Source organism: Gopherus evgoodei, chromosome 14 (genome assembly GCF_007399415.2).
Source record: "Gopherus evgoodei ecotype Sinaloan lineage chromosome 14, rGopEvg1_v1.p, whole genome shotgun sequence".
Classification (NCBI taxonomy): Eukaryota; Metazoa; Chordata; order Testudines; family Testudinidae; genus Gopherus; species Gopherus evgoodei.
In genome coordinates this window covers 20461691-20477885 of record NC_044335.1, presented here as the reverse complement: position 1 = coordinate 20477885, position 16195 = coordinate 20461691, and the positions used below count along the sequence as shown (strand labels likewise).

Genomic DNA, 16195 nt, shown 5'->3' with positions numbered 1-16195 from the left:
GGAAGATCTGGATGACCTTGTAAACTGGAGTAATAGTAATAGGATGAAATTTAATAGTGAAAAGTGCAAGGTCATGCACTTAGGGATTAATAATAAGAATTTTAGATATACGTTGGGGACACATCAGTTGGAAGCAACAGAGGAGGAGAAGGACCTTGGAGTATTGGTTGATCACAGGATGACTATGAGCCGCCAATGTGATAGGGCCGTTAAAAAAGCTAATGCGGTTTTAGGATGCATCAGGCGAGGTATTTCCAGCAAAGATAAGGAGGTGTTAGTACCGTTATATAAGGCACTGGTGAGACCTCACCTGGAATACTGTGTGCAGTTCTGGTCTCCCATGTTTAAGAAGGATGAATTCAAACTGGAACAGGTTCAGAGACGGGCTACTAGGATGATCCGAGGAATGGAAACCCTGTCATATGAAAGGAGACTCAAAGAGCTTGGCTTGTTTAGTCTAGCCAAAAGAAAGCTGAGGGAGGATATGCTTGCTCTTTATAAATATATCAGAGAGATTAATATTAGGGAGGGAGAGGAATTATTTAAGCTTAGTACCAATGTAGACACAAGAACAAATGGGTATAAACTGGACACTAGGAAGTTTAGACTTGAAATTAGACGAAGGTTTCTAACCATTAGAGGAGTGAAGTTCTGGAACAGCCTTCCAAGGGGAGTAGTGGGGGCAAAAGACATATCTGGCTTTAAGACTAAGCTTGATAAGTTTATGGAAGGGATGGTATGATGAGATAGCTTAATTTTGGCAATTGATCTTTGATCATCAGAAGATAAGTATGCCCAGTGGTCGGTGATGGGATGTTGGATGGGATGGGATCTGAGTTACTGCAGAGAATTCTTTCCTGAGTGCTGGCTGGTGAGTCTTGCCCACATGCTCAGGGTTTAGCTGATCATCATATTTGGGGTCGGGAAGGAATTTTCCTCCGGGGCAGATTGGCAGAGGCCCTGGAGGTTTTTCGCCTTCCTCTGCAGCATGGGGCATGGGTCACTTGCTGGTGGATTCTCTGCAGCTTGAGGTCTTCAAACCACAATTTGAAGACTTCAATAACTCGGACATAGGTTAGGGGTTTGTTACAGAAGTGGATGGGTAGAGTTCTGTGGCCTGCTTTGTGCAGGAGGTCAGACTAGATGATCACATTGGTCCCTTCTGACCCTAAAGCCTATGAGTCATGTAGCCCCCCAAACCTTTTAGAAAAGCACCCCTGGCTATTTGCACTGCTGGAACCTCTGTCAGAGGCTTCCTTTTGTTTTCACTGCCACCTTCTCCTTGGGAGGAGGCCCAGCCAAGGAAGAGGACTCTGAGGGGGTTGTTGGTGGAAATTTCAGGAGACAGTGCGGCCTTCTGAGGAGCTGGGGGATGAGGTGGGAGAGGAGCAGGGACATGAGACCCCTCCAGCCCACAGCCCCATGCTGGTATGCACTCTGCCAGGACTGTAAGTAAGGCCTGGAGAGGAAGAGTTTGTTGACCTCCATAGTGTGGGTTTGATCAGGACCCCTGTGGGGGAAGAGTACTGTCATGCCAGAGGCTGATGGGGAGTATATGTGAAGATGCAGGGTGGATGGGGCAGTACCAGTATTGGAAGAGGATTGCAAGGAGAGGTCTCACCACAAGTCCTACCTCTTTTCACTACTCTCCACTCGCTAGTCAGGAGCAAGGAAGTCTGGTGAAACTTCCCACTCCAGCATCACTGGGAGCCGTTCTGAAACCAAATGTGGAGGAGACTTTGGCAATTCCTTGCTAGAGCTGGTGCCAATCATAGCAGGAGCATTGGAGGGCACTTTTCCTGCTCTCCAGGGAAGAAGCTCTCAGCAAACAGCTTGAAATGGCTGCAAGCTCATCCTCTTCACCCCGAAGGCACCTGCTGGACTGAGGCTCCGTAAGAGGAAGAAACTTTTCCCACAGCTGCTGGGGAGTGGGTCTGGGGGTCAGGGCCCAGCTGTTCTTGCCATCCTCCACGTCCCCACTTAGGATCACGGCTCAACATGAGAGGAGAGGGAAGGGAAAGAACGTTGCTAAGCCCCAGAAGATTAATGGCCAGAACCTCAGCTCCACTGAAGTAAACAGAGCTATGATGATTTACACCAGGTGAGGAGCTGGCTCTGTGTCCCCCAGAGGAACAAATGGAGATCAATCTCAGTGAGCAGAGACAGCTGTTCTGGGCCATTCATAGGGCACCTTTTGGGTGCCAAAAATCTTCATGAGAGCAGTGGCTGTGAGTGCAAGATGGGCATGATTACCCAGAAATCTCCATTCCAGGCCAATGGATCCCAGTGCATGAGAATGGATTTCCATACAGCCCATAAGAGCTTGTCTATTTCAAGTAGCAGATGAAACAAAGTCTAGCAAAGCAAAGAGCTTACCCCTTCCGTGGAGCGTGACATCTTTGTGATTGAACTACAGTGGGAAGGTACAAGGTTGCACCCAAAACCCCAACTGGTTTGCGATCTTGTAATTCTGAGTATTTCCGAGAGCACAAACTCTGCCTCCTCGGCAGCATTAGTTTGGGTTTTCATTGTTCTTACAAGCACAAATCCCTCTGAGCAGAACCTGAAGGTTATCGTACTCAGGAGTGATTAATGCTAACACCACAAATTCCCTCCACGCTAGAACATAAGGAAGGCTGCGGGTGCTGGGGAAAGAGCCAAAAGTGGGACAACAGAAATTCTAGCTAGAGCTACTTTCTGGCCTCCCTTAGAGCAATGAGGTCAATGAGGAGGGTTCTTAGAGCTAATGGAGGACAGGGTCAGCTCTCAGATTCAAAGGTGCGGGGCCATAGGGGCTCAGGCACACTATTCTCAAGCCTGCTTGCCTCCAATTTTAACCTTACACTTCAAAAAAATCCAATCCCACTTCCCCCAAACTCTTCTCCATCCTGTCTCTGGAAGAGCCTCGCCTTATGGCCATGCCTCATCAGAGAGGTGGAGTTCAGGGGCAGAGGGATGGTTTGAATATTTCATCCCTACCTGAGAGGTCTCCGGATGTTCCTTTGAAACCAGAACATTGCAGTCAAGATAGAGCAACCTGCTCACAGGTTGGGGCTTGCACTGAGACTCCACGTAAAAGCAGGTGGTCTATCTGCCATAATGACCAGCTGCATCATGTTTGGAGCCCCACTGTGGATGGTTTCAAACATGACGTGAGCGTGACATTGAAGTAACTTGGACAGACAGGGATTGTTTACATCCCCCCACCCGAGTAGCACAAATGTAACCCCATTAAACTTGGTGCCTCTGCTGTTGCACAAGGTATCTCCACAGCTGATACACTATCATCTCCCTTTTTGCAAATCTCTGGCAACGTTGCTACCTTCGCTGTTCGGACATTATGTGATTATCCAGCTAGGAAATTCTTTTATATATTATCTCACCGCAAATTATCACTTGCAAACCTCTAAAATGTTACACTGAAGAACACATGCCCAGCTTGTGAGGATCCCTAATTTAGAGAGGGATCTTCATTGCTGGAGAGCTTGTTAATATAGATTTTGTTTTCAGTAAATTTTGGCGCATACCACTGAGCCTGTTTGGTTCCTGACATACACCGCTAGGAGCCAGCAGTCTAAGGATTAATCAGAGCAAGCCTGGAATACAGACTGCACTGCCAGGGTCTGGATTTTTTTGTAAGCCATTTCCAAGGGAACAATTCTGTCCTACAAACAGGACATTGGATTCTATAATTTGTGGGGAGCTATTATATAATCACTGCTACCTTAATATACTGCCAAAAAAAAAAGTGTAACATGATCTGACATCTCCTGCTAAGAGAGACAATTATTCATCAGTGATATTTAAAATAAATTACTGGTCAATATATTATGTAGCTGGCAGCTGCTGGAGTTGAAGCCATTCTAATAGGTAGCTGGAGAGAGGAGAAGAAATTAGAATAACAACAATGACCTCAGTTAATAATTTATCATCAAAATATGACTTCAATAGTAGAATACAGTTCAGAGTAAAAATTCCCAAAAAGCATGCACATTTAGATGGATTTCCTTCGCAGGCGGTGGTGTTCCCTGCAGCGGGGGCTGTTGGACGATAAAGTGCTCCCAGGGGAGGAGACGCCAGTGGGATCCCTCGTGCTCAGGGAGACCTCATCAATTTTGTACGAAATGGAATTATAGTAAACGGGATTGATGTGGCAGCTGAGGGTCTCTGGATGGGAAGGGACAGGGCTACCACACAGCCGCGGTCTGTAGCACAAACACGTGCACAAGGAAGGGACTTTGGCGGTGGAGTTTGAAGAGTGACGTCTTGGTCTATCAGCGTCTTCCTGCATCAGTGGGATGAGGTTCATTTGACTTGTCCTGTCTTCTATGGGTAGAAAAATAGCATCTCTGTTCTTACTGTCTTCCTTAGCTTTCAGGTGGATGTTGTTCCTGACTCTCTTCAGGGATGCCCTCTCTTCTGCATCCCGCCTCTCATCTTCCGAGTTCATAGTCAAAAACCTAAGAACAACTAAGTTTAGGAAAGCACCAATCACAGTCAAACCGACCAAGATGTACATAAAGCTGAAAGCCACATACGGTGGCTTCTTCTGCAAAGCTTCGTTTTTTCTGCAGAGCTACAAAATCGCCAAAGCCAATAGTGGTCAGGGTTATGAAGCAGTAATAATAGGCATGGAAGAAGGTCCAGCCCTCAAAATAAGAGAAGGCAGCTGCTCCAACACACAGTGTCCCCATGCATGACAAGAAGCCTACTAAGACCATGTTTTCCATAGAGACATTCGTCCTCTTCATGCCCAGACACTTCTTTATTTTCTTCAGCAGTAACCGGACTACAGTGTTCATGCGTTCCCCAAGACTTTGGAACATAACCAGTGTGAGGGGGATACCAAGGACTGCATAGAACATGCAGAAAACTTTGCCAGCATCTGTGCCCGGGGCAGCATGTCCATAACCTGCACCAGAAAGAGAGAAAGGCAGGCATTACTTAAACCCACAGGAGCAATGGCATCCCATGTCAGCATTGCAGGCCAAATTCCACTGCTGACAGACTGGTTTCTGTGAGGATTGGGGGTTGAGGGGAAAAAGAGCAATGTTTGCAGACAGATTTGTGTGCTCATGGTTTGCGCTTACTGAGATTTGGGACTATGCTCCCCTGCGGGTCACTCACGCTGATCTCCAAATTGCAACAGAGTATACTAAGGATGGAGTTTCATTTGGTCTTTAAAGGGCTAAAGTTACCCCTCTTGCACCCCATGATAGCCTGTGGGCTCGCACTGGAGTATCTATGGGCAGGATTAGACCGACAGGACCTGCTTCTCCTCCCAAGCTGGTTTCACATCGGTGTAACCCTACTGACTTCTGTGGATTTTCTTCTGATTTATGCCAGGGGAACTGAGAGGAGAATCAGACCAAAGGCACTTTCATTTTCACTATATTGTTTTAAACACAAAGTGTTTATTTCACTGAAGTGCCATGAGCTGACTCCATCCCTACAGAGCGCAGAGAAGGCTAAAGCGCCGCATCTTCCATCCTCACTAACACAGATTAAGATTTAATTTCCTTGTCTTGTTTGGAGATTTAGAATTGGTGTACTAAGCAAGGAGGTGCATGATAACAGTAGGATAAGAAGAAGGTACTCACTGAGGATTCTGCACCCACCTGACTTAGTTGATAAACTTAATTGAAATTTGTGATCTCTGCCTCAGATGGAGGGATAAACTTCAACACAAGAGAATTATACTGTATCCTGCAGTAACCACTATGGGGGCAGGAGGCCTCATCAAAAAAACAACCTACATTTGAGAAGGCAATAGGTATGGACATTTCTTTTGTGGACATGTTTACATCCTAGAACAATAATAGTTAATTTAAGAAGGGGAAGAGCCAGTTTGTTTCCCTGCACTGCTGCATGGTTTTTTGAAAATTATTTAAAAATTTCACTTTTTCCAGTTACTTAAACAACTTGAATGAAGAATACGGAAAATATATTCATCAAGAGACATTCTTCTTCTTTCTAGTTCTCATTCAATACTATGACTGCGCTTCCCCTACAGTTGTACAGGGCAGAGCTTTTAGGGAAACTGTCTGATCACAATGATGGATTGATCAGGAGACAATTTACACACAGTGTCTCTGGTAGATTCTCAAGTGCACCTCCCACTGCAGGAAATTGGATGGGGTTGCAAGACAAAGTATTGCATAACTGACTGTAATAAACTCACAACTGCAATATTCTAAAAGAGAGTTTGCTTCCTATTGTTTATGTATACACACATCAACATCAAATGAGTTAAAATTACCTCGTCATTTTCTCTGATACAATCAAACAAGCACCTTTTGCAGAACACAGAGCGAAATCAGGACTTGAGTGACAGAAAGCTACCAGACCTTTAGCACAAGGTCTGGCAGCAATCACCAGGTAATAGGGTACATGAGAATGCTGTGGGAACACCAAGGGGTAAATAATGATCTAAAGCAGCAATAAGGTGGAGAAATAGCTGCTGTTTCCCCCAATACTCTTAAAAGAGGATATGACTGATGCTTTCAAACCGACAAAGGAAATGAGAGAGTAAACGCTGATACAAGGACTGCTTGAAATCGACAGAAATGTTCTCTTTTGGGTCAAACGAAACATTTTGTTCAACCACAAAAATATTTCTGCCTTTCAATTCACCCAAAACTTCAAAAATTTTGGTTAGGGGTTGACTTGAAAATAAATTTTTCTCTCTCAGAACTGTCAGTGAACTGAAAAAAACAGTTATTTTCACAGCTCTTCAAGTGACACAAATGTGGATGAAGCATTTTGCTGAGTAAAGAGTGCTCTGATCTGTCCTCAGAACACAGGGAATGTCTCTGAAGAGTCACGGACACTCACCCATTTGAATGTTGTCAGCAAGATTCTACAGGTACTCCTACACTACAGCTGGGAGCAAGCCTCCCAGTGTGTCAGACTCACAGTAGTGGAGCTCAGAGCCAGCATACTAAAAATAGCAGTGTGGACATTGCAGCTTCGGCAGAGACTCGGGCTTGCCACGCAACCTCAGACCCAGGGCACGGGTGGGCTTGACACCTAGATCTGCCACCCCAGCCACAATGTCCATGCTGCTATTTTCAGTGTGCTACCTGAGCCCCACTAGAACAAATCTGTTTACCTGGACTGGGAAGCTTGCTCCCAGTGGCAGTGGAAATATACCCAAAACAAAGCACCTTAAATCCATCATTGTGCACAGGGAATGTGTACAAGCAACTAAGTAAAATACTTACCATTTACATTCTGATTTTCAGTTGCAAAAGGGCTTTACACCTTTCCACTAAAATCTACCCCGCTGTAAGGATTAAGCCATTAGCCAAGGTGACTGTGCAATGGCGAAAGGCTGGGATTAGATTGCAAGGTTCATGACTCGAGGTTGCACTTGCAAGTAATAATTACAGCTCAGCCAGTGCAAAGGGGCATTGGAACTTTACAGTGAGACTCAAAGGCGGGGTGGCTGGCAAGGCTCCCCAAAGTAGGTCTTCTACAATCAAACATCAGGGCTTTGAGGAGAAGATATGGCTGGAATCTGGGCCCCTGTGGGAGTTTTGCCTGGGGTCAGGGTTTCATGCATTGTACTGAGGGCCTCCAGGCTGTTCCTGGAGAACTTTCTCAATAGAGCAAAACTTAAAATGTTCACATTTGTACATTCCCATAGAGAGGAACAGGTCTTTTCCTGTCAGGGTTCCCATTGTTCCCTGCAGCCCGTTTGCTACTGCCTGCAATGAAGTCATCGGCCTGTGCCTAGCCCCCACAGTATACTGTCACATGACTGTGAGAATACTCACATTCTGCATAAGCATTTTGATAATGCTTTGCATTTTCACAGCCCTTCTTATCATAGCATCTCAGGTGGCTTTGTAAACATCAGGGATCCCTGGCCAAAGTCCCAGAGAATTAGATATTACTTTGCAATTATTATTATTCTGATTTTGCAGATGGGGAAACTGAGGTCACATGGAGTCAGCAATACAGCGGGGCATGGAATCCATGGATGCTGTCCTCTGCTTTGGAACTGGTAAACCTGATTTTACACACCTCTGAAAAGGTGAAAACACTTAAAGTCTTTGGCCAATTTCCAACATTAAAGTTCCTCTTAGCTCCCTGCAACAATTCAAAGGCTGCCCATTTCCACAACTGAGGTCTTGCTGTCCGAGGAGGGGGTGCATGGGTGCAGGCAGCAGGGGTGAACTCAGTGTTCACGCAGAGGTAAGTGCAGGCAGTTGGATGAGTTTGTTGCACATGAAAACTACGTAACATCACACAGGGCACACCAGGGGAAAGGTGGCTTCTGAGTCTTGTTAGCACAGGGGTCGGCAACCTATGGCACTGCATGCAAGCTGATTTGCACTGGCACTCACGCTGCCCGGGTCCTGGCCACCGCTCTGGGGGGCTCTGCATTTTCATTTAATTTTAAATGAAGCATCTTAAACATTTTAAAAACTTTGTTTACTTTCCATACAACAATAGCTTAGTTATATATTATAGACATAGAAAGAGACCTTCTAAAAACGTTAAAATGTATGACTGGCACGCAGAACCTTAAATCAGAGTGAATAAATGAAGACTCGGCACACCACTGCTGAAAGGTTGCCGACCCCTGTGTTAGCATAATCTGAAGGCAGAGGTAAGGACACCATGGGCAGGCAGTGGGGATAAGAACTCCCAGCTGTTCAAAACCTTGTTCCCATGACTGTGTGTGATGGGGCTTTCTTACATCGGGGCAAGATGGGGCAAAGCAGAAGAGTCTTTTTGCAGGTGGCAGGGAGGGAAGGAGCCTGATGTTCGAGCCAGGGAGTGGGGTAGAAGCTGCACAGAGCACGACATGGATGCACTTAGATACCAAAATGACAGCAACCTTAAATTCCAGAGTACTGTGCTGTGCCCTGCAAGCTGATGGGGTTCATGGGGGCTGCTGATGGCTCTCAGGAGGAGACTGCAGAAGTGAGCTGTTAGTGGTGCAGTGACCCTGGGACTGGGGGAGGACTCATGGGGAAGCAGGTGTGTGTGGGGGGGAAACTAGGGGGTGGCTCAGTGTGCACAGAGGAATGGGGAGAGGTGGGATGCAGCTCAATGCCCATGAGGGCAGGGGAATCAACACAGGCAGGGGGCGGATCAATGCCCTGGGGAGACAAGGAGCGGCTTGGTGTCCATGGAGGGGTAGGGGCAGACGGCTCAGTGCCCATGAGGGCAGGGTGATGGGTAGAGGCAGGGGGTGTCTCGGTGCCCTGGGGGGACAGGGTGGCTCGATGCCCACAGAGGGGTGGGGCAGGCGGGGGGGCGGCCCAGTGCCCGTGAAGGGGTGGACGGGGTGGCCTGGTGCCAAGGAAGAGTGAGGGCAGGTGGGGGGCTCGGTGACCATGGAGGAATGGGGGCAGACTGCTTGGCGCCGATGAGGGCAGGGTGATGGGTGCAGGCAGGGGGCGGCTCAGTGCCCTGGGGGGATGGCGCGACCCGGTGCCTGTGGAGGGGTGGACAGGGACCGCTCGGTGCCCGTGGAGGGGCGGAGGGAGGGGGAAGGGTGCCCGTGGAGGGCTGGGTGCCCGTGGAGGGTTGGACGGGGCGGCCCGCTGCCCGTGGAGGGCTGGGGGCTGGAGGCAGGCGAGGGGGGCGCCCGCTGCCCGCGGAGGGCTGGGGGCAGGCGGGGGGGGGGCGCCCGCTGCCCGTGGAGGGCTGGGGGGGAGGGCTTGGTGCCCGTGGAGGGCTGGGGGGGGAGGGCTTGGTGCCCGTGGAGGGATGGACAGGGGCAGCCCGCTGCCCGCGGAGGGCTGGGGGGGAGGGCTTGGTGCCCGTGGAGGGATGGACAGGGGCAGCCCGCTGCCCGTGGAGGGCTGGAGCGGCCCTGGGGGGACGGGACGGCCCGAGCCCGCACTCACCGATGGTGGTGATGACCGTGATGGCGAAGTAGAAGGAGCCGGCGAACTTCCACTGCCCCCCGGCGCGGTGCGGCTCGGCCTGCAGCACCAGCCGCTCCAGCTCGCGGTAATCGTCGGCCGAGAAGCGGTACTTCCTGCGGAGCTCGCCCCGCTTCTGCTCCAGCAGCCGCCTGCGGCCGCTCTCGGCCTCCGACTCCAGCGCGTCGAACACGGCGGCGCCCACCAGCAGGTAGGAGAAGATGCAGAGGATCAGCGAGACCGTGCGCAGGTTCTGCCGCTTCATGGCGAGGGGCGGCCTGGGGGGCGCTCGGCCGGGGCACCGCGCCGGGGACCAGGGCCGGCTTGCTCAGCCCCCGGCCGGCGGGCATCGCCTGCCGCATGCACCGGCCGCCAGCTCCCCACTGCGCTGGGCCTGGGTTATCGGCGCCCGCCTGTAGCGGGCATGCACCGGCCGGCGGGTGTCGGCTCCCCACTGCACCGGCTGAGTGCACAGAGCCCGGGCAGCAGCTCCTCAGGTGCTGGCCCCCAGACCCCCTGCGCTGTGCTGCGGCAGGGGCTGGAAGGTAGCGATGCCCGCGCGCCGGCTGCAAGGGCCCCGGGAGTCCCCTCCTCCCGCACCAGGGGAGGGCAGCGGGGGGCTGGTCCCGAGGCCGCTCCGCCTGCGGCTGCTCCTCTCGCTGCGCGCTCCCCCTCCCCAGGCACGCAGCTGGATGCGCTTCTCCTAGCGGAGGGGGTGTGGGAAGCTTGCGGCTGTTCTCGGGCTGGCTGAGCGGACCGCCCCCCTTCCAGAACCACAGCCGAGTCCCTCACTTCCCGCACCCTCAGGCTTCTCTGGCCATATAGGTGCTGGTGGAACTAGAGATTCGGGGGCTGCTGCTGCACCCCCTGGCTTGAAGGATGTCCATCCTAGCCAGGGTTACAGTTTGGGTCAATGGCTCCCAGCCCCCCCACTATACAAATTGTTTCAGCGCCCCGCTTAGGGGGACAGGCACCTGCTGCTTCAGCACCTTCCACTGCACCGCTCTGCCCAACCAGGTAAACGGTCCCCTACTCCCACAGGCAGCCTCTACTGCCACATGACTTCAGAGATGTGTCCTGGCAACCCATCTCCCCATCCCCACTGCACTGAGCCTGCCCTAGGTTAAACTAATAGCTGCTTCTGCTTTCAGCCCCTGCTTTCAGCAAAAGTGGTTCCAAAGTAAAGGGCCTGCCACTGCGAAGAGGAACTTGTCACCAGTCCCATCCCATTCACTCCTGAAGATTATTATCGCATGGCCTTCAGGTGATCACACTACTGCTGTTGCACAGCACCGTGCAGGGAGGGAGAGGTTGGTCCGTAATACAACTAGGACCCAAACCGTTTAGGGCTGCATAGGTCGAATGAGCTTTTTTCTGATTTACCCTGAGGCTCATTGCTGAGCACTGGAAGAGGTGATCTTTCTCCATTTGGTGTCACTAAGCCTAAACTGGGGAGGAGGACTCCTCATGGAGCATTTCTACGTTGGGTCACTCTCACCTACCGTCTAGCTTTATCAAGCCTGAGTTGGCTTTGTATCACTTATTGGAAATATTACATAAAGCAGGAACTTTGCCTGAGTTGATACCTTTCTGGCAGTATTCCCAGGTTGAAGGAGTGTTATGGATGCTGACGTGAGTGAGAGCAGCCAAGCTGCCCTGTTTTGCTTCAGGATCCAGGTAGCTTTCAAGTGGAATAGGATTCACCCAGGCTGGATATGCAGTCATGGAGAAAGCATGATGCAGCTAAAATACTCTTTGGGCTGGCAGTGCCGGATGTGGAAAGCAAAAGGTGTGCTGCTTGATAGGACTCACCAGGGAGGTAGCACTTCACAATTAGCAACAATATTGAATCAACCACATTTTTAAAAAAAAAATCACGTTTATTCTGATTTTCTCACCAGTCCTAGATATCAGATTATCATAACTGCTGCTGTATTATTTGAAGCAGAGGAAAGAAGGAGAAAACCAAAGAACTAAGTTACATGTTTCAACTCCAGATCAAATATACCCAAATTCTGCTTTGAATGAGATGCTGCAATGTAAGCTCCCCCTGCATGCCTTCATCATCAGTATGCATCAAGCCTAACTTGGAGGGACCCCACCTCTAGAGGGTCAGAGAGGAGTTCAGTGTCTGCCTTTGGCCTTAGATTGAGACTGCCAACAAGTGCTAGTTGTGAAGTGTTGATTTATGTTTGTGATGCTGTATGATTGACTATGGCCATTTATATCGTTGATATTGCCACCATTATATAATTACAACACACCTTGTACAAAGTATATAATGTAAGGTGTCAATGGAAACGTTCTGATTTGCTAAGTAAGATTATCCTGTTTATATACATGTATCATCTTTGTATCTAAAGTTATGAATATTGGCTGTGGGTTTGTATCTTACATATGTATTCCATTCCTGAGTAACACCCACCTGATAAAAGTTGCATGGAGCCAGACAGCTATGTGTTGATGGTCCATTAAGGACACTCAGGACTGTCCTTACCCATATGCAAAGTACGCAGCTATGTGCTGCTCCAGCCCCTGCCCCGCCACTTCCCCAGGCCTGCCAGCCCTGCCTCTGCTCCGCCCCTTCCCCAGATCCCCTGCCCCACCTCTTCCCTCCTCTGAGGAGTGCAGCAGGGCCAAGCCTCCACTCACTGGCAATGGGAGGTGCAGGGACCTGGCCCCAGCTGCACTGCCAGTGAGTGCTGGGGAGTGGTTCCCCCCTGCCCCTCAAGCCAGCCCCCGCATGGAGGGAGGCTATGAAGGGCCCCAGAATATCTAGGAATGGCCCAGAGCCACTTTACTTTAATAATAGGCCCAGATAGCTCTTCCTGTGGATGCCTCAACAGGAATATGGGCAATGGCTGCCCCCGTGAGTCATCAGAGCATGTAAAGACATGTGATATGCCCGGCTAACCCTGGGCTCCATCTTGGACCAGTAAAACTTTCCACAAACATAGGCTGTGAGCTGTGTTTGAGACAGTAAAATTCCATGCACATGGCTAAGGATATAAAAGGTCCCTGAGATAGCTCCATTTTGTCTCTTTCCTACCATGATTCTCTGGACTTACCACAAAAAGGAGCCTTTTGAACTATGGACTGAAAAATTTCCAATCTTTTGGAAGTTATCAGAGAGACTTTACAAGCTAGCAGTTTATTCCATCACTGCTACAAGCTGGAGATAAGGACTTAGCAAGTATTTGTCTGTTTATGATTTATTAACTCTCTTCTTTCCTTTTATTATTATTATTTCTTTAGTTTTTAGTGACTAAAGGATTGGCATCAGGATGATTATTGGGTAAGATCTGAGTTATATATTGACCTGGCCAAGTGGATCATATTTAGGGATTAGAGGACCTATATTTGATGAAATTGGTTTTCAATAACCACTCATCACAGAGTCCAATGTCTGGGTGGTGAGCCAAGAGCTGGAATGCCTAAGGAGACTGAACTTCTGACATTTTGTTAACCAATGTGGTGAGACAGAAGTTTCCTTTTGTTGCTGGCTTGTTATAATGTAAACCTAGAATAACCACCAGTTTAAATAGGAATGAATTCCAACCACTCTGAACTGCCTCAGCTATGAATCAAAAAGCAAGAGGAAAAGGCCTCCATTTCCTGAGCCTTCCTGTATTCCTTATGTTTCACTTCTGAAAATAGAATGATAATTCTCTCTCAATCTCATGCTATTGGAGACAATATCTTCTCCAAGAAATAAACTCTTGTTTGTTAGCTTAGAATAAACCAGCAGGTTTTAAATCCTCCTTACTCCACTTACAGTGTTAAAGGTGCAGGGCTAAATTTCAGAATAATTTCCTTGTTCAGTAGACAACATCTAGCTGTAATCCTCTTAAAAAATCTGTTTGGGTTCTGGATATCTGCCATCTTCACTCCTCTCTGCACACATCCAAGATTAGCACCATTAGTGAGAGATCTTACTGAGAAAAAAATTCGGGCGTCTGCATTTACCATCGCAAGCAGAAACTATCAACAAAGTGCTTTGGGACTAATTGTGACAGATATGGCAATTTCTTGCAATGTCTTCGGGAGATTTCACTGTATTAAGTTTACGTATCATTGTGGGCCAGAGATTATGTGTAATTCTGTGGGGAAGGGTAACTACAGACTACTAGGAATTAAGACCAGTGGGCATGGTTAGGTAAATTCATTCAGTTATAACACCTCCAGAGAGGTACCACTTCCTTAGGAAGGTACCCTGACGAAGAGAGTATTCACCCACGAAAGCTCATGCTCCAAAACGTCTGTTAGTCTATAAGGTGCCACAGGATTCTTTGCCACTTCCTTAGGAGCTCCCCTGTACTAGTTCAGTCTGGATTCTCTAGAGGCTAACAGACAAAGAAACAACTTTAGGATAAATAGCCTGAGTTTAAACTCACCCAGGTCCTCTCTTTGATCCAGCAAATTGACAGGACCTTCCGTCCAAAGGGAGGGCCTCAATCCTTAGGGAAGGGTTGGATAGACTGACACCAACCACAGCTCTAGTGGAAACTGAGGTGGGGGTGATCTCTGGTAAGCTTATTAGCATGCTAATAGGTTCTTTTAATGTTTTCTGCCAATGCTTTTACTTTAAGAATAAATGTGCTTGCTTAGGGAAGGCACTGCAGTAACTTAAAGCCATGGGCAATTACGCGCTTTATAGCCTCTGAGGAGGCAGTCTGCTTTGCTGAGGAATTCACAGTGTAGTCAGGAAAATACAGGCTGGAAATACCTTTGCCAGGTTGGGGAGAGAGATATGGGTCTCCGCTCAGGAGAGGTGATGGCTGGGGAGTTGGAAGCCTGAGAGTTGGTGGTCTTGTAGGACCATAGAGGGGGAATACAGGTGCAGTTGCTCTAAATCGTGACAGAGTACTGTTTCAGCTGTTTCATCAGCAAAGTACTGTTTGGCTCATGAACTCTGAAACACTGCCACATTTTAGGTAAAAAAGAGTAAAGCCTCTGCTGGAAGAATGTGTCTGTTCTATGTTCACCTTCTTCAGCAGTGCAGACTTGCCAATATGTGCTAGGAGCCTGCCAGATCTTACAACCTGGGCAATATTGACCTGAGCCCATGGGTGGATGGGAGATATCCGAGATGCTGCTGGTTCAGAAGGTGATGATTTTCTCAGTGTCAAGCTATGAGTCAATATCTCATCTTGGAGCACTGCTGGTTATTTAGGACCCCATTATCCCTGGTGTCCTGGGAAAATTGCACTGTGAACAATTACGTGTTGTCCGCTTAAGTGCTCAGTTTCCCTCCTCACCCCCATACACTGCACTCTCACTTGTATTTGATGTTCCTCACTTCTTGCCCATAATTGCCATTTAGCATTGTTGTGTGCTGTTAAGTAGCTGCTGAATTCCGCCCCAGAGCCAGCTGCCTTCAGCACATTTCTTACCTCCCTCCCTCTATGCTGCAAAGCCTCATTCATTCATGTTAGTAGAGTGTTATGAGAGACACACGTACACTGCACCTCCCTGACGAAGAAAGTTACCTTTCATGGTTGCCTTAATAGTAGTGTCACATCCGAGGTTGCTTTGGGCTGATCTGAGCCCTTGCTATTTGTTCTGCTTTCTTGAGAAGGCATCAGTATTTTGAAGAGGGTTTCTTTACCATCGCTCTGTAAAGGATTTTGCCCACCCACCCTGCTCTGAGCCCTAAAAGTGCTACTGGTTCAGTAACATCACTGCTTAAAGATCTGTGTTGTATGTGTCCAGAAGTCCATTGCCACAACAGCCAACACTGATTGGCTAGTTATATTACAATATTGAAGTATGGCTTTTTCATAGCATAGTGATCCCCTCTCCTCTCCTTATGGCACACTTATGGCTAAGACCATTGGGGTCTTCTAGCGGGCTCGCATCCGCATTTACCCAGTTCTGATCAGTTCTCAGGTTTGTATAATTTGGATGCTAAATAAATCCCAGTTTTTACAATGTCTTGTGCTATGTAAGCCCTGCCTGCATCTCTGGCTCTGTACGGCCCTTTCTTGTTGCGTTAGTAATTGAAGAAATTATTCTTCTGGTTGCTAAAAACAGAGGCCAGCGATGTAATGTATAATCTTGGAAGATAATATCAGGACCACTCTGAAATCAACACCGTGATACACATTCCAGCCATTTTGACAGTGGTGGGGGGCAGTTTGGTTTTTTCCTTCAGTATCCTGTTTGCATTAGCTCAGTCCATATACAGCTTCAGTTAAATCAGTGGGACTGCTTGTGAAGTAAGGTAGTGCTCAGCATCAGAGTGGCAGAATCAGACCCATAACAAACAACCCCAGAATAAGAACAACCCACACATACCTGTTCCCATGAGC

At 48.6% G+C, this 16195-nt stretch overlaps 1 protein-coding gene and 1 long non-coding RNA gene across 2 annotated transcripts in view; one reads left to right on the top strand and one right to left on the bottom strand.

Annotated features, from left to right (window-relative positions):
• Positions 1 to 3918: 3918 nt before the first annotated feature.
• On the bottom strand, positions 3919 to 10149 carry KCNK15 (potassium two pore domain channel subfamily K member 15). The gene is given in 3 exon segments (XM_030533446.1): positions 3919 to 4567; positions 4569 to 4912; positions 9867 to 10149. Coding segments are annotated over 3 exon segments (1200 nt in total). The 3' UTR covers positions 3919 to 3994.
• Positions 10012 to 16195, top strand: part of LOC115635143 — a 33774-nt gene continuing 27590 nt past the window's right edge. The window contains exon 1 of the long non-coding RNA XR_003996543.1: positions 10012 to 10095. This is a non-coding gene — a long non-coding RNA (uncharacterized LOC115635143). The remainder of the gene's footprint in view (positions 10096 to 16195) is intronic.